Source organism: Aaosphaeria arxii, assembly GCF_010015735.1.
Source record: "Aaosphaeria arxii CBS 175.79 unplaced genomic scaffold BU24scaffold_4, whole genome shotgun sequence".
Classification (NCBI taxonomy): domain Eukaryota; kingdom Fungi; phylum Ascomycota; class Dothideomycetes; order Pleosporales; genus Aaosphaeria; species Aaosphaeria arxii.
In genome coordinates, this window is record NW_022983477.1 from 2,312,006 (window position 1) to 2,337,353 (window position 25,348).

A 25,348-nucleotide genomic window follows, 5' to 3' on the forward strand; every position below is an offset into this window, starting at 1 on the left:
CAGTCACCGCGTGAACCACTACTCTTTTCGTCACCCGTTTCTCACTTTCTCACCATCTCCCTCCAACAAGTGTTTCAATCTTCCTCTTCTACCTCTCTCCCCCTTTGATTGCACACTCCTTCGCTCTGGATCACGACACGCGCCCTGCACGAAGTGCTGCGGCACCTTCTGACCGCCGGCCCTCGACTGCCGCTTCAACGTCGGCCTCGTACGCAAATTCCACAGGTCCATTTGCCAGGATGCCCTTTGACGAGAATGAATTCGGTACCGAGAAGAGCTTTGGGAGGAATTCCCAAGGCTCCGAGTACTATGCTGAGGCCTCTTCGCACCGAGATGGCATTGGTAGAAGGGTTATGGAGAGTTTCAAGCGAGATCAAAATCAGTCCATGATGCCCAAGGGAGCCCTGGGAGCGGATGGCAAAGTATTCGATGTCGAGAGCGCTGCCCAGAATACGGCGAACTCACCACTCGCGCGCAGGCTCAAGGGTAGGCATTTGCAGATGATTGCCATCGGAGGTTCCATAGGTACGTCCTTTCTTTCTAGCGCAGTCGATTTAATGGCTGAACTTCGATGGTTCGTTGTCTGACTTTGCATTTCTAGGTACTGGTCTCTTCGTCGGATCGGGCAATGCACTAGCCAACGGTGGCCCTGCAAGTCTCTTGATAGCCTACTCGTTGGTTGGTATCATGATGTACTGCACTGTCCACGCTCTGGGCGAAATGGCTGTGATATTCCCCGTTGCAGGTTCCTTTTCGGCGTATTCCACTCGCTTTCTCGACCCAGCTTGGGGGTTCGCGATGGGTTGGAAGTGAGTTTATACATCCGTTTCCAGACCCTCGGGTCCTTGCGTCGCCACCAACTGCCAAACTAACCACTTTCTCTAGTTATGCTTTACAGTGGCTCGTCGTACTACCTCTCGAGATTGTCGCTGCGACTTACACCATTGAATACTGGAATCACGGACACGTCAGCAACAATGCCTTCGTGGCGCTCTTCTTAGTTCTGATTGTGTATGTTACTAGTCAAACCGAGACCAATATTCACGCAAGAGATGCTAACAGTACTCCTACAGTATCATCAATCTGTTCGGTGTCAAAGGTTACGGCGAGGCCGAATTCGTCTTCGCCATAATTAAGGTGACCGCCGTGATAGGCTTTATTATCCTTGGAGTCATTCTCAATGTTGGCGGCGGCCCCGAGGGTGGCTACATTGGTGGCAAGTTTTGGCGCGACCCAGGTTCCTTCAACAACGGCTTCAAGGGCCTATGTAGTGTTTTCGTCAATGCTGCTTTCGCCTTCTCTGGAACAGAGCTGGTTGGGCTTGCTGCTGCCGAAACCGCCAACCCTCGGAAGTCGCTCCCCACTGCCGTGAAACAGGTCTTCTGGCGAATTACACTCTTCTATATTGTGTCCTTGACACTGGTCGGCCTGCTCGTACCCTACAACGATGATCGTCTCCTGAATGGCGAGAATGATGCCGATATTGTCGCCTCTCCATTCGTCATCGCCATTTCCAACGCAGGAATCGAAGGTTTACCCTCCGTGTTCAACGCCGTCATCATGATCGCTGTTCTCTCAGTTGGCAATTCTGCGGTCTATGGCTCCAGCCGTACGCTCGCTGCTCTAGCAGAACAACACCAGGCACCACCAATCTTGGCCTATATCGATAGACAAGGTCGTCCGCTCGTGGCCATTGGTGTTGCCGCAGCCCTCGGTCTGCTGGCTTTTCTCGCTGGCGACCCTGATAAACAGAAGGATGCCTTTGACTGGCTTCTAGCTTTATCATCACTCTCCGCCGTCTTTACCTGGGCATCCATCTGCTTGGCTCACATCCGATTTCGCAAAGGCTGGAACGTCCAAGGCCATACTCTTGATGAACTCGCGTTCCGCTCACAACCTGGCGTCATCGGCTCCTGGATCGGCTTCATCTTCAACATGCTGGTCCTTGTTGCCCAGTTCTGGGTGTCTATTCTGCCCATCGATTATGAGTCTCTAACAACGCGCCAGCTCGTTTCAGGATTCTTCACCAATTACCTTGCCCTGCCAGTCACTATGGCATTCTATATCCCATACAAGATCTGGTTCCGCACACCTATTATACGGTCGTACAATATGGACCTCCACACCGGTATTCGCGAACTCAACATCGAAGAACTAATCGAAGAGGAGCGCGAAGAACGAAAGCAGTGGCCCAAATGGAAGAAAGTCTATAAATTCTTCTGTTGATCGAACTCGCAGGACCTATCTCCTTGTCATTTATCTAAAACATCTATTCGTGTTGTCAGCGAGTACCTGAGCGTTTATCATGATACCTTATCAGCGCGGAATATCTTTTTGTATTTGGGATTGAAGCTAAGCATATCTTATATGCTGTATTTACGAGTATATTTCTTTTATTTTATTTTTGTATATGATACTAGGCGGCAGTTGTCTGCCTGCGTTGGAGCAACTGCGCAGCCCTGCAGGTGTGCAGAATTAGGTTCCCTACAACAGCTTTCCATCGATATTGATCTTAGTGCGGAATATCGAATAGAAGAAGATAGACTTTGAAGGTGATTTTCCTTAATGTATATGGAAGGAGATGCTGGAGGCATATATGCTGCGTTGGATGAAAGGCGGACTACCTACCAATGTAATTGTACATATTTGCTATAACTAGTAGAATATCTGAACATAAATTCATGTAGAGAAGAGATCCGCACTGGGCATACCATTTCTCTATTTAGGAAACTAAAATTGAAAACCTTAAAACTATTTGGATCAAGATATACCCCGTATCTCCAGTGCTAATACTATCAATGAGCATGTACACTTCCAACCGTTCACCCCGCGGATTTGTCGTCGAACAGTGGTACTTGGCATCACGTCAGGCTGTGGGGAGCTCGGGACCCTGTCCGAGGTTCAAAGCTTCTAGAGCTACAAGTATCGATGCAGCTCGCATAGAATCGACAACCCAACAAACAACGCGAAACTCAATTGAAAGCACGAAGTGGTGTTTCAAACCACTTCCTACACCATGTTTCGCTCTCTCCCTCTACTCGCGCTGTCCGCCGCGGCAGTCTTCCGCAATGCAGGCGCACAAGCATCTTCCACCCCGAGCTTGCTCACCGAAACCGAGTCTCACGCCCTCCTCACACTGCACCGCCAGCTCGTCGAGATAGAGTCGATATCGCAGAACGAAGGCAACGTCAGCGATTGGCTGACGTCTTATCTGCGCTCCAAGGACTGGACCGTGGAACAGCAGCACGTATCGCCGAACCGGACCAACGTCTTCGCGTACAGTTCGAAATCGAAGCGACACACCTCCATCCTAGTAAGCTCGCACATCGACACCGTCCCGCCGTACTGGCCATACTACTACGATGAAGAGAAGGACGTAATCGGTGGGCGAGGCAGCGTGGATGCGAAGGGTAGCGTCGCCGCGCAGATCATCGCTGCAGAGGGGTTGAGGGAGGGTCTGATTGACGACATATCGCTACTGTTTGTCGTCGGCGAGGAGCAAGGTGGCGACGGCATGCGTCTCTTCTCCTCATGGGAGGACCGCCCTGGCGACTATGAGATTGTCGTCTTCGGCGAGCCGACGGAGGCGAAGCTGGTCTGTGGACATAAGGGCATAGTGGGGTTCAACATCAAGGTCACCGGCAGGGCTGCGCACAGCGGCTACCCTTGGCTGGGTGTGTCCGCGAACGACGTCCTGCTTGAGGCGCTGGGGAAGCTGTTGATCCTGAGGGATACTGGGGGTCTGCCCTGGAGCCGCAAGTACGGCAATTCGACGATGAACTTCGGCAAGATTGTCGGCGGTGTGGCTGGAAATGTGGTCGCAGAGGCGGCGGAGGCGAGCGTCACCGTCAGGATAGCAGCAGGCGATCCGGACGTCATCAAGCGCCTTGTCTACGGCGCGGTTGCCGACGTCAAAAAGAAGGCAGAGGAGCTAGGCGCAAAGATCGAGTTCGACTGGACGGTTGCCGGCGGCTATGGCCCCGTGGACATTGATTGCGACATTGACGGGTTTGAGAAGTTTACTGTGAACTACGGCACTGATGTTCCACACTTGCATGGCGTCGAGAAGAGGTACCTATTTGGCCCTGGTAGCATATTCGTCGCGCACTCCGACCATGAGGCCTTGAAGAGGAAGGAACTTGAACAGGCTGTGCTGGACTATAGGAGATTGATCATCGCAGCTACTAGGGTTGATCATCAGGAGGCTGAGAGGATCGAGATGTGATGGACGGTTGGGTTGAGAAAACTCACCATGAAGGCATCTTTTGCCATGAGATACTATGAACATATAAAGGATATAGCCTACATACTGAGGATCATTCATCAGACTGTACGATATTGCAGTAGACAGTAGTCAATCCAACCATAAACTTCATGACCATGGCATGACATTCACTAGTGAGCAATGTATACGCCTATGAGCGCAGTGTTAACACTCCAGACCAGACCTCAGGCGTGAGGGACGAAGTGAAATGCAATTTTTGTAGCATTATGATCTCTTTTTACTGAAGATTGCGTCCTCTTTACCAGCCACTTTTGTGCTCATGTGCTCAGATCGTTGATGTTCAACAGCTCCAATAACGAAATATAACCAAGAATGTACATCGAAAGGTGGTTATCTTTTCCTTCTCCCTAAAGACCCTCTTCAATCTTCTCATATAGTCCAGTCACCCTTTTCGTGCTTCGAACCCTTCGTCAAGCCATCATTAGAAGATTAAATTCCAGTGCCCTTCAGCAAGGTGCAAGGGAAAGTTAGGAAAGGAAAAGTAGACAAAAGAAACTACGCAAGGAAACAAGTCTATGTTGAGGTCCAATATTCCGGAAGAGAAAGGTAAAAGCATGCAAGAAGAATAAAAGAAGAAAGAGAAGACAACCAAAAAAAAGGGGCGCGGGAATCCAATCGCACAAAGTCAATTAAGACACTGAACACGTACGCTTCATATGCTCGAAACACGCAAAGAAAATGGCCGAAGATCTTTCGCAACACAAGCACCTCCAAACTACCTGTCGGAGATCTCCCTCTCCTTCTCTTTTGGGAACAAATCCTCTTGTTTATGCCACTTTTGGATCTTCCACTTTTTCTTTTGTCTTTCCTTCATCATTTCCTCCAAGTACCGCGATGGATCCGTCTTTGCCGTCATAGTCGTCGTCTTCTTCCATGAGTGGCTCTGGTGCCACTAGCTTTTCCGAAATTGTGGACGTCTGGATGATTTCTTCGAACTCTCCATCTTTCATAAGCGGCCCAAATTCTTCAACCTCCTCAATGTCTTCCTCTTCCTCTTCGTCTTCTTCAGTGATACCGAGAAACTCGCCACTTTTCCTTCCCTGGATGCTTGTACTTCTCGAGTTTCCTTCATTCCTCATTCTTCCTGCCGCTGGACTGCCATGGCCGAGAGTTAACATGGGCCCCTTGAAAGGACTACGTTTACGTTTTGCGAAGATAAGGCCAGGGGAGGAAGGTGGCGCAGCGCCGAATGCGGCACCTCCTTCACTCAGGGGTGCCCGCACAAGTCGAATATTGGTGGGAAATGACGATCCGGTAGGGGTGGCGGGGAGGACCTTGACTGAGGAGTGAGGCGATTTCGTTTTGTGACCGGAGATAGATACTGTGGGCGAGGTTATAGAAGCTGACGATGTCGAGGATGCTTTGGAATGCGAGTGATGGTGGTGAGGCATGGATCGTATAGAAGATACTGATGATGAGGTCGATTTTCGACCGCGGAGACCGCCAGATGATCGCCGATAGGAACCTCGAGGTGTCAATGGTGCCGGTGAAACCGAAGGCCGCTTCCCTGATCCATGACTTGAAATTCCAGGCCGAGCAGGAACGTGGGTGGAGGGAATGATATTTGGATGCGCCTGAATAGTAGAATTTCGATTCGCATTACTCGAGCGTCTAGCTCTGGATTCAGGCGATTTACTTGGGGTTAGGGTCGGAGATTTGGCGCTACTTGCTTTGGAGTTTGGTGATCGTGCTCTTTTCGATGTTTCTTTGATCCAGTTCCTCAGAGATGTGAGCTGATTGATAAATGGTTGCTGATATCTTCGGCGGCGCTTTGGAACGAAACCGTTCGGATGAAGCAGATCGGGATTTGTAGCTACAACTTGCAACATGCTGCCCCTTGATCTCCGCCTATCGAGTTCCTTAGGCGGTAGTGGCGGACGAGAGGAGGATCCTGAGCTACGCACATAATCTTTCTCGATGGGTGGCGGAGGCCTATCGGCGTCTGGCTCTGGTGTCAATCCAGACTCCGGTAACTGTGGAAGATCAGAAGGACCGCCTGCTTCAATCAGTATGAAATCGAATGAGACATTTCGAGCACTCTCACCATGTAGACTTGTCCGCTTTAGAGCCCTACCGCGGCCCTTTGGTGGCTCACCAAGCATCAGCGATGGGGAGGGAAGACCTTCTTCGTCGGTTTCTCGTATAGTCGGCGCAAGCTTGTCCAATCGACTACTTGCGGCACTCAGGCGCCGTAGGCTCTTTGCTTCTGCTTCTCTCTCTTTGCGTTTTCGCTCCCTGCGTCTTGCCTTTCGTTCTTCTTTCTCAAGCAATAATGCCCACCACCCAGCAAGAGCATCGCACCGCTGCGCAAGTACATTCTCAATAACCATGTCAATATCAACGCCTGAGGCACGCATCCGCTGCAAAACCTCCTTCTCCAGATCTGTTGTGAACGGGGCAGGTTGTTGCAACTTGAGTATCTCCTGTTGGCGCGGTGCATGCTCTGCTAGCCAAGGGTTTTGAAGAATATCGGCAAGGGTGGGTCGTAAGATCGGTCGTTTCGACAGTAGAGATTGACATAGTTCCTTTGCTTGAGGCGGAAAGTTGTCCGGGTAGTTTGGTTCTTCCTTGAGGATCTTCATCTTCGTAACCGTCTCATCGTCATCATCAAATGGCAACTCGCCGGTCAATAGCGCATAAAGAATGATTCCCAGACTCCAGACGTCCACCTTCTCACCTGCATACTTCTCCCCCTTTAGCATCTCGGGCGCACTGTAGCACACCGTACCACACCATGTTTGGAGATAATTGGACTTTCCCTCGTACTCCCTTGTAAATCCAAAATCCACCAACTTCACGTTCTCATGTTTATCCAAGAGGATGTTTTCGAGTTTCAAGTCGCGATGCACACACGATTTATTATGGACGTAGGAGACGGCGCCGACGAGCTGGGTGAAGATCTTCTGGACCTTGGCTGGCTCGATTGCACCCTTCTTGAGGAGATAGTTATACAATTCATCGCCTGCGTTGTGTATTAGAGGCACCAGACTTTATAGCGTATTGATTTTTGCTCAGCCATACCTGGACAGTATTCCAGCACTAACCAAACCAACGTCTCCGTGACAATAACCTCATATAATCGTGCTATATGCGGATGAAGGAACTGCCGATGGTGATGTATCTCGCGAGCCAAGTTTGTGTCGTCTTTCTTCGCGGATTTGAGCACAACCTGTCGTATGGTCAACACAGTCAGGGCCTGGGGTAGACTTGTTCACATGGTACCTTCGAGCCATTGGTGAGCTTGTGAGACGCGAGGTACACCTTTCCAAAGCTTCCCTTTCCTATAAGTCGCCCAAGGCTGTAGCTGCCAACCGTCTTCAGATCACTCGCGGAGAATTCACTGTGCGCGCCGTGTGTTAGTGGTGCGGAGGAAGGGTTGTGGCAAGGCTGGGGTGCTCACTCGAGGAGTTGTTTGTATGAGTTTGCGAGCTGCTTCGTTGTCAGTGATAGCGTCGGACAGGGGTTGCCGAGAGATATACCTTCTTTCTCTGGGCCTGCAATTCAGCCTGAGCCCTCAGATTCGACTGCATGGATTGCGCCGCTCCAGATGTCTGTTGTCCGGCGAAGCGTCATGAATGAATGTGAATTATTGGAGAGGCACTTGACAACAAGCCGACGGGGGCCCGCACAAGCCAAGTGAGCCAGAGCGTTGGGGGGCAATGGTCGCGTAGAATGGGGAAAGAGGCCTAGTGCAAGGAACAGTTACAAAACACAGTAATATGCTTGCTGCTGCTCGTGGATAGTCGTGACTTTGATCGTGATCGTGATAATGATGATAGCTTAGGGTAGGATAGGGAATGCGAAAAGCGGAGGAGAATCATCCGGCACTCTCCTGAGCGAGCTTGGGTCCTCTAGAGTTGTCGTGTTGGTTGGGAATAATGGGATTAGTTCAGTCCGATCCCAGCGGCGATCATCCGGCGGTTTGGTTATATTTGGTATTACTGTACATTAGTAGCCTATCTACTACCTAAGTACCTACACAGTAAGTACGGCAATAGGCAACTACATGTAGTTATTATGATGATTAATATGTTAGTTATTTATATCTATCTATAGGAGGCTCCATGCCTGGGGGTGGTAATTGTCGGTATTTGCTTAGTGGCCACTGCTATTTCCCATTTTACTACTGCACAAGTCTTCAATTATATATGTGATGTAGAGAAAGGTTCCCAGTCTATGTACGTATTTACCCAGTATAGACTTCACGATAAGCACCGTGCCGTTCAAGTCAATTAATTCATATTCTCAAGACCTAAATGTCCTTTTGCACCACCGGAGCCCCTGTGATGTTTGCACACTGCTCACACGTGAGTCTGTACTCTGTAGTATTACCATCACAACACATGCCTGTACTCAACGTATGTACTACGTTACTATTGTACATGCGGGATTGTACCTTGAACTCATAGCTCCAGATGACGCAACATATCCATATATGGCTAAAATCGCTTGCATGCATATCATCTCTTCCTATCGCTTTTCTCAATAGAAGGTAAACCGACCATCCATGCTGCTCCTCTACAACTTGCTACTCGGTCCAGAGATATATGTTTGACCAATTTTCAGCATATCGACCGCTTCCTGTACCATATCGTCCACGATTTCCTTCGCCGGTTTAATATCTTGGATAACGCCCGATACCTGGCCCATCAAAAATGGTATGTCCACATCTTTTCCATCGTCCATGTCTTTTGCTAATGGCACAACTCCGCTATCACAGAGCTTCTTGATATCTTGCGGCCGCGACTCCCATTCCTTGACATAATCGTTGAACTTGACCCGTAATGGTCGGCCACTAACGACCAAAGTGCGTCCGGTGTCTGTGAAAGTTGCGGAGACAACATTCTCCTTGTGCATCTGGGAGCATCCAGCCTCAGTACTGGCAACAAATCTTGTACCGACCCATACACCTTGTGCTCCTTGCATCAAACTGCTTGCCAAACTTCGTCCATTGTAGATTCCTCCTGCTGCAACGACCATGGCTGGCTGTCCCGTGAGTGGACTCTTATATCGCCTTGCTACATCCACTACGGCGGGAATGAGAATGCTGTTGGCGATATCTCCTGTGTGTCCACCACCCTCACCACCTTGGGCGCAAACAATGTCGACTCCGGCATCTAGTGCTTTTATGGCGTGTTTGGGTGCGCCCACCATATTCATAATGAGTATTCCAGCCTCATGAAGTCGCTTGATCGTATGCGCCGGAGGCACACCGACAGCACTGACGAATAGCTTTGCCCCGTTCTTGATTGTTACTTCTATCAGTTCGTCCAATTGCCCGTGGGTGTAATCGTGGTTAGTCTTTCGCGCGGACCCCCCTACTTGTGGCAGTGCGAGGTCAACTCCAAAAGGAAGGTTCTTGTCGCGGAGATTGGCCTTGAGCTCGTCGATGATGGATTGAAGCTGTTCAGGTGTATAGCCAAGTCCACCAATAACACCAAGTCCTCCTATGCACGATTGTCAACCCCCTGTAACAACGACTCCGAGAACATTCGACACTAACCTGCGTTTGACACCGCGGCGGCGAGGGGTCCGCCAGATGTGCGTGCCATACCAGCGAGGATGATAGGATATTGTATCCCCAGCAGCTGCGAGAGCGGCGTCGAGAGCGTAGGCGGCGACATAATGACAGGTGCAAGGGTGCGTGTGGTGAACAAAAGACACGAAGTAATGGATGTCGTTCCTAGAGCTCAATCAATGTCGTGGACAATTCTGCTATGGGAACGAGACCTCAGACCAGAGGCTGCGAGATATAAGATATACATGTTCAAGGCAGGAAGATTTACCATTAAGTACCGGTGACTGAGAGATGCCGGGGGGTACAGCTCCTGAATGTTATCCAAGATCCCCGCGGGGAAGACAAGCCGAGGTTCAACCCGAACTTGTTGACTCGAACGTCAATCACATGATCTAATATGGCAGGGTAAGGCTCGATGCTTCAGAGTCAGTAGTATCGAGAGAGAGGATGTTCCGAAATAATTGATAAAGATGATGGGTTTGTGCATGCAAGAGCCCAGACCTGGAATCATTCCCCTCTAGAGTGCCTTACATCTCCTAATTCCATTCCACAGGTTACATCATTACACAAGTTGAGGGTTCAGAACCAACAGGGTACAGAGGGTTGGCACGTCGGGCTGTCCACTTGCTAGTATGATGTCTCCTATACCTAATGTTCTGCTTAAGAGTATACTGTAGCCAGAAAACAGCCTTAAAACAGCCTTGAAACCCTCCCGAATACACTGTTATGGGCATAAAAGTACAAGACCGTCAAGCAAAGATGCATTGCAGAAAAACTAATGCTGTTGTCCTTCAAGGATGCAAGAATAGGATATGGCTACTCCAGGCATTTTTTAACGTTTGACACCGTTAGTTTGCCTGTGTCCGTTGACTTGGCGGTTTGGGACATTTTGAGGTGGCGGAGGCGGTGGTGGAACAGGCCCAAAAGGTCGGCGTTCTGGTACAGGCTCCAGATCTTCCTCCGTGTCGTCATCATAATCCGCACTACCCTCATCGTCGTCCTCATCGTCATCTTCATAATCGTACTCGCTCTCTGTCACCTCCTCATCTTCTTCCAGTTCACTCATTGGTACTTGACCACGGCCCTGAGCCTGCATACCTCGACATAGCGTTTCGAGTCTTACTATCTTCTTCCGCTGATCCTCGAGTTCTTTATCCTTGCGACTTAAGGAGTCCTGCATCTTTTGACGTTCTTCAACCATCTCGCCTATGTTGCGGTTGGTAATCTCCTTGTTCCGGGTGAGTGTCTGGTTTTCTTTCTCGAGGCGCTTTGTCTTCTTGGACATCTCCTCCATCTCTTTTCGAAATGTCAAGAACAGGTCATTGGAGTTGTTCAATGTTTCTTCCACCTGCATCTAGTCAGACTTAACCAAAATGCCGTCACGGTTGTTCTTTTGTCCAACATGACATACCTGCTTGAACTTTTCCACATAAATATTCAATTGAGTGCGAAGTTCAGTTTCGGTTTGAGAGAAGGTCGACACCTGTTTTGTCAACTGATGGGACTTGGATGACTCCACCTCTTGTTGTTTTCGTTGCTGCTCTAAGCGTGCCATTTGATATTGTATTTCGAGTTCCTTGGTCCTGAGGAGAGAGTGGAATTGTAGTTCGCGCAATTCGTATTGATCGATGAACGACTTAAACTTTTGACGGAATCTAGAGATGCTCAGCATGTGTGACCACTTATTAGGAAGATATCGTACAATTCATCCAATTCCATGTCGATGGGAGGCTGTTGCTCGGGTAAATTTTGAGCAGTAACGCAATCTTCAACATCTGTGACCATACGTTCAAGACGGTCATGAAGTTCCTCTCGGGCACTAGACTCTGCTGCCTTGAGGTTTTGAAGCTCGTCCTACACGTAGTGTCAGCTCCCGATACGTTGGTCGGCAAAATAATTTTGCGTGCGTACCTTAAGTCGCTTGTTCTCCTTGGTGAAATCTCGAGAAATCTTCTCAAGTTTATCCTTCATAGCGGTGACCCTTGTCAGCTCAGTTCTTTGCGTATCCTTCTCTTTCTGAAGCTGATCACCACGCTTTTTGGCCTTCTGATGATCGCGCTCAGTACGCTTCATGTCTTGTAAGAGCTCCGTGTACTTCTTCTGCAAAGCGTCCAAACGGTTCATTGGGGTTTCCATATTCGATAGGAGAGATGACAGTTCGCGGTTAGCTTTCTTGACTTCTCGCTCTATTCACAATTAGTTAAGTTCAGAACTTGGCTCGACAGAGAAAGGTATGAAAGAGTCTGCAGAAAGTGTTCAAGCTATCGCCCGTGTAGCTCGAAAAACACATGTCATAACAGTTATGGTTGTGCAACGGAAGGTAGAAATAACCAATGGGCATAGTACCCAACTCAAGCAAGTCATTGGAAAGGCAGCGTATCCTTCATAGGATGTGTTCAGCCAGACGCATCCTCCGCCCGCCCTGGTGCACATATTCCGAATGGGGAAAATCGTAGAAAATCACCCACCTATTTCAAGCTCTTGTTCCTTGTCTCCGGCTGCATCCAGCTCGAGCTGTGCAATCTTCGCCTGTATTTGCTTTTGCTGTTCGGAGGGGTCGGCCGCCTTTTTGGCCTTCCCTTTCTTCGTTGATGCGGGAGCATGCTGCGCGGGAGCCATGGGTACGGATGTTGACGTTGACGCGCTTCGGCTCGTTTCCATGCTACGACTAGCATTCGCTCGAGGAGAAATAGTATCTGCGTATTTGTGGTGCGCTACTGTTGCCATAGATTGGTTTGACTCAAGTCTGGCTTCAGGCACGAGAGTCCTCGTGACGTCTCCTCAAGGGCCTCCCGCCTCGTCACCGTTGCGTATAGGTACTCCAGCTGCTACTTTCACATGGACCGAATGTGTATCTTGATTCAAGACAAGGGTAATGGTCGTAAAAAGGCGTTTATGGTTGATCCGTACGCAATGCTGGAGGCGCTCGCTCGGGTGTTTGGCAGCAGCGCACTGCCAAGCTTGGTAACAATAACAGCTGGAGTAGAACTATGTCGTGAGTCGTATCTATGGATATTACCAGGTCGAGGAATATGGGCGTGGGGGGGTGGACGACGGTAACGGCGAGCAGTGTGAGTATCGAGTTAGGGAGGGGAGCAGAGACTGGGTGGTTCCGTCAAGTATTCTTCGCCCGGCTAACGTCAATTACAGAGAGTCCTGAGGTAAAGGAACCAACATTACCACGAGCTTGTGGCACAATTACTATCACAGAACACAAAATATAGAAAGATCCCAAAGAAACCCCCATATGCCAATATACATATGTACTCCCTCCATATCATTGTATTTCCTATTTGTACACAATCTGTAAACATCTATATATGTGGGAGCGTATGAACGTTAGTAATCAGGACTAGACCGAAAGGATACAATAGATTACCACAGCCAATTAGCGTGGGCTTTACTCGGAACATCAGATGGCAGGCGCGTCATTGGAGAATTTCCTTTCCTTTCTTCATCGTACGAACACTGACGAACAACGGCCATCATGCTGCGCTCGACTCGATGGCAGGCTTCAGCGCGCCGCGCTCTTCCCTCCTTAAGGCTGGGTACCTCTATCAACCGTCGTGGCTTCGCTGCTGTCGCCGATCTCTCGAGCTTTCCGAAGGAAGGAGAGCAAATCCACGGGTTCACACTTAAACGAGTCAAACAGGTACCCGAACTTGAATTGACAGCCTTGCAGCTGCAACACGACAAGACGGGTGCGGAGTATCTTCATATAGCTCGAGATGACTCGAACAATGTGTTCTCCATCGGGTTCAAGACCAATCCTCCAGATGATACCGGTGTGCCGCATATCTTGGAACATACCACACTGTGTGGCAGCGAAAAGTAAGTTGCTTTCAACATGTGGGCCTCACGAGCTGACAAGCTGTAGATATCCGGTTCGTGACCCCTTCTTCAAGATGCTACCACGGTCCCTTTCCAACTTTATGAACGCCTTTACCTCGTCCGATCACACGACCTATCCGTTCGCCACTACCAACGCACAGGATTTCAAAAACCTTCTTTCTGTATACATGGATGCTACACTGAATCCCTTGCTGCAAGAGAATGATTTTACCCAGGAGGGCTGGCGCATAGGACCTGAGAATCCCCTAGCTGCGCAGTCAGAAGATTCGGAAGAGGCAAAGCGTTTGGTGTTTAAGGGTGTTGTTTACAACGAGATGAAGGGCCAAATGTCGGACGCAAGTTATCTCTTCTATATTCGATTCCAAGATCACCTGTTCCCAGCCATCAACAATTCAGGTGGTGACCCTCAAAAAATCACCGACCTTACCTGGGAGCAACTCAGGAAATTTCATGGTGATCACTATCATCCCAGTAACTCGAAGATCTTGACTTACGGAAACATGCCGTTGAGGGAACACTTGAAAGAAATCGACGCACGCTTAGCTCGCTTCGACAGAATCCAGGTTGATGATGATGTTAAGACCCCTATCACTTTGGACAGCCCAAAACACGTAACCGTTCCAGGGCCGTTGGATCCACTTGTGCCAGCCGACAGGCAACACAAAACTTCGGTGACCTGGCTTATGGGTGATACTGCAGACGTAGTAGAGAATTTCTCACTGGGAATCTTGAGCAATCTATTACTAGATGGATATGGTTCGCCGCTCTACCGCAACTTGATCGAATCCGGATTAGGCGCCGATTTTAGTCCAAATACGGGATATGATAGTGCTGGAAAGGTCGGCGTATTTTCTGTTGGCTTGAATGCCGTGAAAGAGGAGGATCTCCCGAAGGTTAGGGAAGCGATCGCTACAACCTTTCTAGAAGCTAGAAAGAATGGTTTTGAAAAGATCAAAGTCGACGGAATTCTACACCAACTGGAACTTTCCCTTAAACATAAAACGGCACATTTTGGTATGGGCATCATGCAGAGGCTCAAGCCGGGTTGGTTTAATGGCGTGGATCCTATGGAGGCTCTCGCTTGGCAAGATACGGTGAATGCTTTTCAAGAAAGGTATGCACAGGGCGATTTCCTCGAGAGTCTCCTGGACAAATACCTTTTGAACGACAATACCTTGACCTTCACCATGGAGCCCTCGGGAACCTACAGCCAAGAATTGACTGATGAGGAAAACAAAAGACTCGCGGAGAAGATCTCAGAGACGACAAAGCAATTCCCAAGTGAGAAAGAGGCACAGGAGTATCTAGAGAAACGCGAACTGGAACTACTGGAAGTTCAAGAAAATGCCAGAAATCAGGACTTGAGTTGCCTTCCCACAGTTCATGTTACCGATATTCCTCGAGAAAAGGAGCGAAAGCCCCTTCGACATAGCAACCTTGGAGACGTTAAGGTACAGTGGCGAGAGGCCCCTACGAATGGACTTACCTATTTCCGGGCTGTTCACGCCCTCAAAGATCTACCGGATGAGCTACGTGAATTAATCCCATTATTCACAAGTGCGATCATGCGCCTAGGAACTCGAAACAAGACGATGGAGCAACTAGAGGAGATGATCAAATTGAAGACTGGTGGCATCAGTGTCGGATATCACTCATCATCATCTCCGTTATCGTTGACCGATTACTCCGAAGGGTTGTCCTTCTCAGGATTCGCACTTGATCGCAATGTTCCGGCCATGTACGAGCTATTGCGTACCATCATCCTGGAGACGGATTTTGATGGCCCGGAAGCGGAAAAGAAGATTCGCGAACTACTCCAGAGCTCTGCGAGTGGTGCAATCAACTCAATTGCTGAATCTGGACATTCATTCGCCCGCATGTATGCCGAGGCAGGATTGTCTCCTGTTGGCCGATTGATCGAACAGACTGCAGGATTGACCCAGATCAAATTGACCACAAGCCTTGCCTCGCGGCCTCCTACAGACTCATTAAGTGACGTTATAAAGAAACTCAAAACCATCCAGGCTTTCACAATTGCCAATGGCAACAGGCTTCGAGTCGCTCTAACTTGCGGCAGTGAAAGCTCCACCGAGAACCAAGAAGCCCTTCGCCGTTTCCTGGACCGCCTGCCTTCGGATGTGCCTGTGCCAGCGTCCACACCACAGGCTCAATACCCCAGGAACTCGAAGTCATTCTTCCCCCTCCCGTATCAGGTTTACTACTCTGGTCGTGCCGTTCCGACAGTGCCGTACGTAGATGCCCAGGGCGCTCCTCTCGAGATTCTCTCGCAGCTCTTGACTCACAAGCATCTTCATCATGAGATCCGTGAAAAGGGAGGTGCTTATGGCGGTGGTGCATACTCTCGCTCTCTCGGAGGGTTGTTTGGCATGTACAGCTACCGCGACCCGAACCCACAGAATACGATGAAGGTCATGAGTGAAGCAGGAGAATGGGCTCGTGACCGTACCTGGACGGCGCAAGACCTCGAAGAAGCCAAGCTGAGTGTCTTCCAAGGCTATGATGCGCCTCAAACAGTGAGCCAAGAGGGTATGCGTTTGTTCCTGTCCGGTATTACGGACGACATGCTGCAGACAAGGCGTGAGCGCCTACTAGACGTAGCAGCGCACGATGTCCAGAGGGTCGCTGATGAATTCCTTGTTAAACGAGCCCAAGAAAGCAGCATAGCCGTTCTTGGAGAGAAGAAAGATTGGGTGAACGAGGATAACGATTGGGAACTTAGGGATCTAGGAATGGCCGAGAAGATCGAAGAGATGGCCCAACAGCAACAGGTGCCAGAAGATGCGGCCACGGCATAATCCGACTAACGACTGTACGACTAGTTGTACGACATTTTAATGTGCGTCTTTCCTGTATAATACTCAACTCAAAGCATTTCTGGCGTTGCATACGCAAAAGGCATCACCCGGTAAGTTAGAAGGAATTGCATGACCCTCCGTCGATTTCGACGACTTCCATTGCCCTTTCTCAATCACCGTGTCCTGCCTCTGTTGCCTACGGGCGCTTTGTTCTTCCGCTCCGTCTCTCACCTTCACCTTCCATCATATATAAACCACTCCGCGCCTCAAATCTCTTCGAACTTCCTTTACGTCCCAAAAGCGCAAGTCGAACAGATCCACGGACGTGCAACACTCATCCATCTCTGTGGTTGTCACGGTCTGTTCCTTTCGGGGAAATAACGCGCTAGATTAAATCGGAAGAAACGAACACACCCAGAACCTTTTCTCCATCACCACCCGCGCTCCTCTTCGAAAGAAGTGGTAGGTTGCAGGGTAGAGATGGGATTGGATTCGGGTCGTGGGAGTGACCAAACACTCAATTCAGACCTGCTTGAAGAGCGAGATCATTCTCCGGGCGGACTAAATTTGGGGGTACATACATGCATATTATCTATTAGTTCCGGGCTTGGTGATGCAGTGATGATGTGAAGTTATGAGACAACATACGATGAGTGAAGGACTATCCTTGCAGCGTCTTGGATATAAATCTCGCTGTTCCTAGTTGCTTGCTGTGATGGATTAGATTCAGTGAGCTCGAAAGGATGCCGATGGATTCATAAACAGGTCGGTTTCCAGTACACACAAATAGAACACGAAATATGTATGATCAATCTTGTTCATAACAGCATGTGGATTAGGGCAACTTGCAGACAAGACGAGTAATGAATGGCGAATGCCTCTTCTGTCAAAATTCATGTATTCTATACCGAGAGAAAACATCCCACGTTGGTCTATGTATGTATGGTGTTACAAGTTGGCGCTGTGAAATCAAACTTTTCGAGGATTGGAAAGAGAAGCGTACGTTGAGGTATCAAACTTCGAACGCGTAACTAGGCTTGAAAAGTTGTGAATGAACACTTTTACCTAATGTTCTTGGCCTTGGACTTGCGTTTGCGGCTTTCGCCGTTTGCGTTGATGGCGGTGGCAGATTGAAGGGCAGCTTCATCCTCGGGAAGGTCAGACGTCTCGAGGAGAGGCTCCTCGACGGCACGGTTGTTGCCAAGTACGCGACCAACGGACTGGTTGTAAAAGAACTTGGGTAGTTTAAACAGGAGAGTGTCGAAGATAGTAGGGTGGGCTTCCTCATCGGGCTAGGGGACATGTTAGCAAGAAATCAGTGAGTTGAGATCAGATGAGCTTACATCAAGCAGGAACTCCTGCTTCTGGCCGTCTTCGGTCTCTTCCTCAAGGAAGACATTGCCGACAGAGTCGACAACTAGAACCTTGCCGTTCTCTGCAACAATACGTCTTTTAGCTCCTTGTGGACCAGATGTGAGTTCTGCCTCGACCGGAGTGCTGATGCCAGAGCGACGTGCGGTCCTTGCAGCTTGTGTCCTCTTGTCCTTTTTGTTCTCCTTGTCCATTGCACGCTTCTGGCGACGATTCATGGGAGCCATTTCGCCATCGGTATCCTCAGGGGTCTGGGTAGTCGGGACCTGTACGGGTGGCGTAGAGGTGCCTGGGATACCCTGAATGCCAGTATCATCTCCCCAGGCGGTTTTGCGAGCGTGACGGATGTACCTCTCGACGAACTCGCGGCGGCGCTTCCAACCCATCACCAGGGCAAAGTAATGCATGCCACCGCCCATGACGACGAGGAGACCCAACAACACAGAGCCGAGGCCAGGACGGAAGCGCGCATAGTAGTATCCTGTGCCTCGCCACTTGGGGAAGCCATTCTTGAGGAAGTAGTCGTATCTCTCGCGAGATTCGCCCTTCAGAACGCTGGCCACCACGCTCAACCTCTGGTAGGAAGCAGTGGTTTTCTTGACGTGCGCATCAATCTCACGCTTGGAGGGCTGCTTGGAGACGTGGACACCGGGCTTGGACCCCTTCTTCTTCTTGTTCTTGAGAGCATATCCTGAGATGAAGTTCTGGCGAGCTTTGTCCGGGTGCAATTGAATCGACTTCTTGCGGTAGGCCTTGTTCAGTTGATCTTGGGACGCAGAGGGCTTGACCCCGAGCAGGTCGTAGAAGGTAACATTGGGGCCCTCGTGCGCTACAACTTCATCGCGGAGACGGAAGATTTCGTGGTCTGCATGTGGTAGGATATGGTTAGCTCAACGTGTTCCAGCTGAATGCGTTGTAACAGGATAATGGGTTCGATGGAGTGCAGAGGGATGGATCCTGCCAGCGCATCGAGGACTCCGCAAACGGGGCTATTGGGTGTGGAATTGGTGAGACTGGAGAATGCATGTCTGCATACGTACCTTCTTTAGACCAGGCGGCGACGGCAGCAATGAAGAGGCAGAAGACCAGGCTGATGAAGGCGTTGGGCCTCATGGCTCCGACAATTTATGGACTCGAATTGTCGAAGGAGTACCTGCCTTTGTAGAGTACGTGTATGCTCGTCGGGAATCTGCCTTTGAGGATGATAGGAAAGTTGGACTGGCTTTAGTTTAGATGTGGGCGTGTGTTGTGCAGAGACACCGCTTGCGACTAAATGCGATGGACCAATCACGGGAGAGCGATGTAAAAGTATACACAGTATGCAGTTCCTCCGTACACCGTAATGAGTGTAGCTGTACCTTAGGACCCTACTCGAGTCCTAGGCTAGAATCATTGTATTCTCCGTATTACCTAGGAACAAATGCCGTAACTACCCCGTATGCAGTGCGATAATAAAGACCCAACCAGGACTCCAGGACTGACAAGTGCGCTTTCACAACGTTTTCTTAAGGCCGGCTGCTCCCACTCATTCAGACAGGGTGAGAAGATTCGTTCTGAGGTGCTTCTTTCTTTTCCTTTGACTTCGTACGTACATACGTCGTATGGTACGAAGGGCAGTGGCAGAGCAATCCTCGATTTTGTTGTCGGAGTCTCTATTGTCCCGCCCTTCCCTTTGAGTGACGAATGGACGATTAGTATACGAAAACAGTAATACCGAGTCGGACTCGTACAGTAACTACAACTGTCTATCTACTATTAATACTGTGTTGGTCGTGTGCTGCGTAGGTAGGTACTCCGTACTGGCTGTAAGAGTATACGGACGTCTTAGGGCTTCGTGTCCTTTTCCACAGCCAAAGCCTTCCCCCTCTCGGACTTCCTCCCTCCCTCTATTCCACCTCCGCCCTCCCTTCCCCTTCCCTTCCTCAGAAATAGAGAGCTGAGTAGCCATCCAATTCGAGGTACCGTAGATTGTCATATGAAAATGTGGCACTGCATCCTTGCCGGCTTCTTTTGCTGATCTCTGATTGGTACTAGATCCTGTTCAAGCGGGTTGCTCCTGAAAATAGCGTCCCTATCAATTATTCATTACGTTAGTACCGGAAAGGAGAAGTAGCCATAGCGTAGCGTACCACGCCGCCACGCGTAGCCTCTCATCAAAAGAATCTCAAACCTCACCCTCCATCCATCTCCAGTACACGTACGCAAAACTCTCGTCGCATTACTCCGCCTTCCACCTTACGACCGTAACATCACTGTCTCCGCGTTGCCTCCAAACTGCTCCTGCGATCATTGTAAGATAATTTGTTTCCCTTAAAATACCCCGTCCGCTTCCTCACCTCCGCCATCAAGGCCACATCTCTCACAAGGCAGCATTGTACTACATCTACTACAACAACGTAACCTCCCATATTACTTTACACAGCAAATTTCTTCTTACATATCGAACCCAACTGACAAAATGGCCATCCTCACAGAACAACACAGACAACAGGAACAAAACCTTATCGAAATCGATCTCAATCAACAGCAAAACTCCCACCAACCTCCAACACCCTTTTTCACAAACATGGCCGGTCTCAGAATCCCTCTCGACGCCCTCACTTCGAGGATGAACCTCTCGGGTCGCTTCGACGGCTTGCGCAACCAGACCATCTCTTCGCGCTTTGCCAACCTCCGTCCCATCTCCGAGTTCCTGGATGTCAAGCGCGTCTCCAAGCCCGCCAACTTTGGAGAGGTTCAGAGCAGAGTCAACTACAACCTTGGCTACTTCTCTAGCAACTATGCCGCTGTCTTCGTCATGCTCAGCATCTACAGCCTGCTCACAAATCTGAGGCTTCTTTTCGTCATCTTCTTGGTCATTGGTGGAATGTATGGTATCGGCAAGCTCGAGGGCAACGACCTCGTCATTGGCAGCTGGCGTGCTACAACATCCCAACTCTATACCGCTCTTCTTGTCGTCGCAATTCCCATGGGATTTTTGGCCTCCCCTCTCACCACTGCTCTCTGGCTGATCGGAGCCTCGGGCGTCACCATCTTGGGCCATGCCTCGTTCATGGACAAGCCAATCGAGTCAGCTTTTTCCGAGGAGGCGGTCTAGGTGGTCGGCCGCGAACTCCTTACACCATGCCCCCTTGGGGAAGACCACCAGGGGCAGCGGGGAGTGTGGGGAGGTACATGGAGGGGATGGAGGATGTGCATAGATATCAAGAATTTGATAGTGAAGATGAAAAGTACGGCGCTTTCGTCGGTTCCGGCTTCCATAAGATCTCACCCGGGAGATCATCTAATCCAGACGAACTTTATTTCAGTGACATGGACTTAAGAGCTTGGGAACAGAGAAACGGGCACGTGTATGAAGACGACTATACCTATCAAGAGGATGAGGATGCGTTCGATGAAGCCGGCCTTGTCTCAATGTCTCTAGCCGAATACGAAGAGAATGTCTTCCAAGGTATTCTAGAGAAGGTTCGACAAGCAAGAAAGTCTGGTCAGGCTGATGTACAGATGACCCAAGAAGAGCTTGAGATTTACCAGTCGAAGATTATGCGTCCGAAGAACCCCACAGAACGCCCACAGCCGGCTGCGGAGGTACCAGCAAACGCTACCAACTATGCAGGAATGAGTACATCTGCCGATCTGCCCAATCATTCCAATGACAGCTCAGGGTTAGCAAGTGTGCGTTCCTCTTCAAAACCAAAACAGCGTGCTTCACTTTTTGCCCCTCGGCCGAAGAAGGAGAAGCCCAGCGCCCGAAAGCGGTCGACTTCGAATGCAACTTCTGCTGCATCAGTTCCAAACGTAGCAGGACCCCCTGCGCCAGCACCTGGCTTCGTTGTGCCAGGACCTGGAGGACAACAAGTGTATGCTCCAATCAATTCCTACACTGGACGCAGGGCACAAAAATCGGTTGCGCCGTTAGGTGGTGTTTCGTCCCACACAGCTTCTCGCTCTTCCGTGAAACCCGCTCCACAGCCTCGCACTCCCACAACTCCGACATTCTCTTCCAGGTTCACTCCTTCACGAGAGATGCCTGGTACGTTTCCTAGCTCCCCACAGAGAAATACCCACACACCAACCTCTACTGTGCAATCTGCCCGAGACCAGGTAGTGCCGCCTTCTTACCAGCAATATCCTGCTTCAGATGGCCCTCGGCAGAATGTACCAGTAAAAGCTCAAGATCAATCGTCATCAGCACCTGATCCTGTCAAACTCGTGCCTTTTCCTGTGACTCAATACCAACACCAAAGCACGCAGCCTTACAAGTACCATGTTCCTGGTCAACCTATTTCCCCTCAACAAACAGCGCAACCTACGGCAGCCCAAGTTCAATACGCTCGCCGTGTTGTTGCAGGTACTGGCGAAACATACAACAATGGCATGCCACGCCGTGTTCCGGTTCCGACTCAGGGCATGAGTAGATCGTCGCCAGGTTTTGCAGGAAGCCAATCTGATCCTGCAATCGCATACCAAGGCTCGGGTACAAGGCCACAATTGAGCGAAAGCGATGACGAGGTTGATGTGGTTCCGAAGCCCGATTCAAGCAGTCATAAAGGTCGAGCAACGAGGATCGATGGCAAGCCTGGACACACCGGTGGCAGTAGCAGGGATGAAGAACGCAGAAAGAAGTCCAGTCGAACTAAAAGAAAAGGTTGATTTATGCTCCGCTGCTATGTATTACCTTCGTCTGTTTAATTTTCTCCATGGGTACTCCGATGGAGTATATATCTAGTACTTGGCTAGGCTCTTGGGTGTATATCATTCGATTTAGCGTTTCGCTCTGGATTCTTGGTTGGGTGAGAGTGCATAGATATTAATATATGGCATTAGATTTGACTATAGTCTGAGATTGCTTCCTACTCGTGCGTGTTTAGATGTTCACGAACAGCGTGAACTCTCAGCACGTGGATTTGGATTCACGATTACGCCACAGTGGTGAGTGGCGGTGTTACAGCCTAGGTACAGGCCAGAAATCAGGGACCAGGCTAGTCTAGTCTAGATCTTAGGGCCCAGACACCCAGAGTATCGTACCCGCAGAACAGAGAAGGCGTGTCTTTTATCCGTCGACGTCATCGCCTCTATGCGCAACATCACCTCTTTTTCGTGCTTGTCCACTTGAACCATTTCAGAGATACCAGTTCATACATATATATACCCACAATCATTGCATACTACACTATCAAAGACAAGACAGCCAAACCACTCCCAGCATGTCAGGTAAACTTCCTTCTCGTAATCATCATGTAGCACCATTAGGCTAACTTGATCTCAGCGCCTGACTATTGTAAGTTGCTTCGTATATAACTCATAAGCCATACCAACATAGATCTACAGATCGCGTTCTGGAGATAGATTCCAAGGCGACACAGCAACAGATCCGCGATGCCTATAAAAAGTACGACTTCCTCCAAAGCCCACATCGACCTTCACTAACCAAGCATTCGTTGTCCAGAGCAGCCCTCAAACACCATCCAGATCGTGTAGCAGCCGACTCTCCCGAGCGCACGGCACGCACGAAGCGATTCCAACAGATCAACGATGCATACTACACATTGTCTGACCCTACTCGACGCCGCGACTACGATGCGACCCGCGCATACGGATCTTTTGGGGGTGCAGGCGCAGGCTTTTCACGCGACTCCAGCGAGGAGTTCGAAGAAGAGATACCCCGACCCCAGGGTAACGCGGGAGGTTTTCCATGGTCCGCATTCGGCTTCGGCAGCGCGCCCGCGGGCGAGACAGAAGATAGCCACAACCGATTCTCAAACGAGCAATTTGGCGGGATGTTCGAGGAGATGTTGCGGGAGGAGGGAATGGCCGAGGGTGACCAGGCGACGCCCACAGGCAAGTTCTGGAGCATTATCGGTGGCTTGAGCGGCGGGGCTATGGGGTTCATCGTCGCCAACTTCCCAGGCATGCTTGCGGGGGCCGTTGCTGGAAACAGATTAGGCGCTGTCAGAGATGCCAAAGGAAAGAGTGTGTATGAGGTATTTCAAGAGTTGCCTCAGGCAGACAAAGCGAAGTTGTTGAGTGACCTTGCGGCAAAGGTGTTTGCAAGTGCTGTAGGTTCATAGTCACAGCCTCGAGTGTGGAAGTAGAGGTTGCAGGATATGACTTGATTCGGGAACAGAGTCTCAGTTAGAATTTTGTTCAGCCATGACCTCCCATGTCCCTGAGAGTCACACGAGTATTTTGGGGGTCTTTCTTTGGTAGCAATTAGCATAATATAGGTAGTCATCAATCTGATATGAACACTTTACTCCAATGCTCATGGGTGTGGATGTATAGCGCCTCGAATAAGCTTTATGTATTCATCGTATGGTTAGGGGATCCATCAAGTCTTCTTATCGAACTGGTAATCCCCATTTTACTGAAAACCAGCCGATGTGAAGCCATTTGGCGCAAGCAATGCCCCATTCAAGGAAGAGTGGCCTCAAATCTGAGTTCTCACGAACTTCACATGAAATCTTATGCAATAAACATGAAAGCTTCCTACAATAGATATTGCAAGGTCATGGTTTCGGTGTTTACTAGACGATACCAATGATCTTACAACGAGACTCTCGCGTACATGCTTTTCGAGACCGGACAATGACCAGCTGCCATCACAGAGATTTGAGTGGTAGACAGTTTGTATACAAAGTCCATGGGGGATTCTGAAGGGTTTCAAATGAAAGCATGCCCGCCTCTGTACTGAAGTATGTGCTGTCACAGTTGGGTTACTTTTATGAAACCAAATAACCGTTGAAAATCATGAAGCTCGAACCACAAAAAGAACTCACCCTGGTCAAACGATGCATATAGTTGTGTAAAACTTCGCACAGATAATCCACGTCGCCACAATATGCACAGGCCTCGAGTCCCCAAGAATCGTTGTCTGTACTGCATGGAGGGTTATCTGGTCGAACCAGCAGGAGTCACCGGGAGGAGTCATTGTGAGGAGTCATTATGATGCGCTGTATGAAGTTTCCACGTGGCTAGTAAGAACTGAGCCGTATCAAGTCCGATATATTCAATTTCCACGTTCTGGATTCAGATCAAAACCCAAAACCAGTGTTACTGTCTTTGCCATATTTGAAGTATTACCCGTTGTCGTAGCCTGTGCCTAGTCAAAATCTGCTGTTGTCAATTCGAGCACTACGAATGAGGAAAGTCGAGCAATGAATTTTGAATGAATCAGAATTATGTGCTGGCTGTGTGCTATAACTTCTTCGGACTGATATATGTAGCCCAAGTAGCCCAAAGTAGGCGTATAGAATCTAAAAACAGTCGGGCAAGTGGGCAACCAATTAGGCCGGGACCCTACTAGAGTTCATGCAATTGTGTCTCGCATATCCTTGCACGATAAACATGCATGATACATGTAAATTGGGCAGTAGTTGGCCCCAAGTGGATGCAAGTACTCGTGTACAGTCGTGGTAGTCATAGTAGTCTTGCTGTAGTCGCTGTAGTTGCATGTTGTCCGCCGCTTGGCCTGTGCAAAGAATCCCAACCACCTCCAACCCGGAC

At 49.6% G+C, this 25,348-nt stretch overlaps 11 protein-coding genes across 11 annotated transcripts; 7 read left to right on the plus strand and 4 right to left on the minus strand.

Moving 5' to 3' along the window:
* Window positions 1–239: 239 nt before the first annotated feature.
* On the plus strand, window positions 240–2,226 carry BU24DRAFT_409202 (amino acid permease; the record flags this gene model as incomplete). Its single annotated transcript, XM_033525903.1, has 4 exons — window positions 240–525; window positions 602–809; window positions 886–1,011; window positions 1,074–2,226. The coding sequence occupies 4 exons, from the start codon at window positions 240–242 to the stop codon at window positions 2,224–2,226; spliced, it is 1,773 nt and encodes a 590-aa protein (XP_033384385.1).
* Window positions 2,227–2,916: 690 nt separating this feature from the next.
* Window positions 2,917–4,377, plus strand: BU24DRAFT_422371 (acetylornithine deacetylase). The gene has a single exon (XM_033527969.1). The coding sequence runs from the start codon at window positions 3,017–3,019 to the stop codon at window positions 4,223–4,225; it is 1,209 nt and encodes a 402-aa protein (XP_033384386.1). The 5' UTR covers window positions 2,917–3,016; the 3' UTR covers window positions 4,226–4,377.
* Window positions 4,378–5,052: 675 nt separating this feature from the next.
* BU24DRAFT_433280 (kinase-like protein) lies at window positions 5,053–7,815 on the minus strand (the record flags this gene model as incomplete). The annotated part of the gene is made up of 6 exons (XM_033529962.1): window positions 5,053–6,281; window positions 6,330–7,247; window positions 7,307–7,454; window positions 7,508–7,625; window positions 7,686–7,717; window positions 7,765–7,815. The coding sequence occupies 6 exons, from the start codon at window positions 7,813–7,815 to the stop codon at window positions 5,053–5,055; spliced, it is 2,496 nt and encodes an 831-aa protein (XP_033384387.1).
* Window positions 7,816–8,509: 694 nt separating this feature from the next.
* BU24DRAFT_369989 (2-nitropropane dioxygenase) lies at window positions 8,510–10,129 on the minus strand. The gene is made up of 2 exons (XM_033524415.1): window positions 9,789–10,129; window positions 8,510–9,732 (listed from the first exon to the last, which is right to left on the minus strand). The coding sequence occupies exons 1-2, from the start codon at window positions 9,907–9,909 to the stop codon at window positions 8,804–8,806; spliced, it is 1,050 nt and encodes a 349-aa protein (XP_033384388.1). The 5' UTR covers window positions 9,910–10,129; the 3' UTR covers window positions 8,510–8,803.
* A 123-nt stretch (window positions 10,130–10,252) lies between these two features.
* Window positions 10,253–11,915, minus strand: BU24DRAFT_191911 (uncharacterized protein). Its single transcript, XM_033521715.1, has 3 exons — window positions 11,506–11,915; window positions 11,215–11,458; window positions 10,253–11,151 (listed from the first exon to the last, which is right to left on the minus strand). Exons 1-3 carry the CDS (start codon window positions 11,586–11,588, stop codon window positions 10,636–10,638), a joined length of 843 nt encoding a protein of 280 aa, XP_033384389.1. The 5' UTR covers window positions 11,589–11,915; the 3' UTR covers window positions 10,253–10,635.
* Window positions 11,464–12,000, plus strand: BU24DRAFT_191927 (uncharacterized protein). Its single transcript, XM_033521716.1, has one exon. The coding sequence runs from the start codon at window positions 11,604–11,606 to the stop codon at window positions 11,883–11,885; it is 282 nt and encodes a 93-aa protein (XP_033384390.1). The 5' UTR covers window positions 11,464–11,603; the 3' UTR covers window positions 11,886–12,000.
* Window positions 12,001–13,290: 1,290 nt separating this feature from the next.
* On the plus strand, window positions 13,291–16,471 carry BU24DRAFT_462253 (uncharacterized protein; the record flags this gene model as incomplete). Its single annotated transcript, XM_033531979.1, has 2 exons — window positions 13,291–13,634; window positions 13,681–16,471. 2 exons carry the CDS (start codon window positions 13,291–13,293, stop codon window positions 16,469–16,471), a joined length of 3,135 nt encoding a protein of 1,044 aa, XP_033384391.1.
* Window positions 16,472–17,284: 813 nt separating this feature from the next.
* On the minus strand, window positions 17,285–19,189 carry BU24DRAFT_492216 (uncharacterized protein). Its single transcript, XM_033533881.1, has 3 exons — window positions 18,883–19,189; window positions 17,815–18,707; window positions 17,285–17,763 (listed from the first exon to the last, which is right to left on the minus strand). Exons 1-3 carry the CDS (start codon window positions 18,953–18,955, stop codon window positions 17,533–17,535), a joined length of 1,197 nt encoding a protein of 398 aa, XP_033384392.1. The 5' UTR covers window positions 18,956–19,189; the 3' UTR covers window positions 17,285–17,532.
* A 1,111-nt stretch (window positions 19,190–20,300) lies between these two features.
* Window positions 20,301–20,939, plus strand: BU24DRAFT_462255 (PRA1-domain-containing protein; the record flags this gene model as incomplete). Its single annotated transcript, XM_033531980.1, has 1 exon — window positions 20,301–20,939. One exon carries the CDS (start codon window positions 20,301–20,303, stop codon window positions 20,937–20,939), a length of 639 nt encoding a protein of 212 aa, XP_033384393.1.
* Window positions 20,940–20,965: 26 nt separating this feature from the next.
* On the plus strand, window positions 20,966–22,495 carry BU24DRAFT_462256 (uncharacterized protein; the record flags this gene model as incomplete). Its single annotated transcript, XM_033531981.1, has 1 exon — window positions 20,966–22,495. One exon carries the CDS (start codon window positions 20,966–20,968, stop codon window positions 22,493–22,495), a length of 1,530 nt encoding a protein of 509 aa, XP_033384394.1.
* A 515-nt stretch (window positions 22,496–23,010) lies between these two features.
* On the plus strand, window positions 23,011–24,112 carry BU24DRAFT_450661 (putative DnaJ chaperone). The gene is made up of 4 exons (XM_033531042.1): window positions 23,011–23,056; window positions 23,112–23,123; window positions 23,174–23,234; window positions 23,292–24,112. Exons 1-4 carry the CDS (start codon window positions 23,050–23,052, stop codon window positions 23,911–23,913), a joined length of 702 nt encoding a protein of 233 aa, XP_033384395.1. The 5' UTR covers window positions 23,011–23,049; the 3' UTR covers window positions 23,914–24,112.
* Window positions 24,113–25,348: the final 1,236 nt, after the last annotated feature.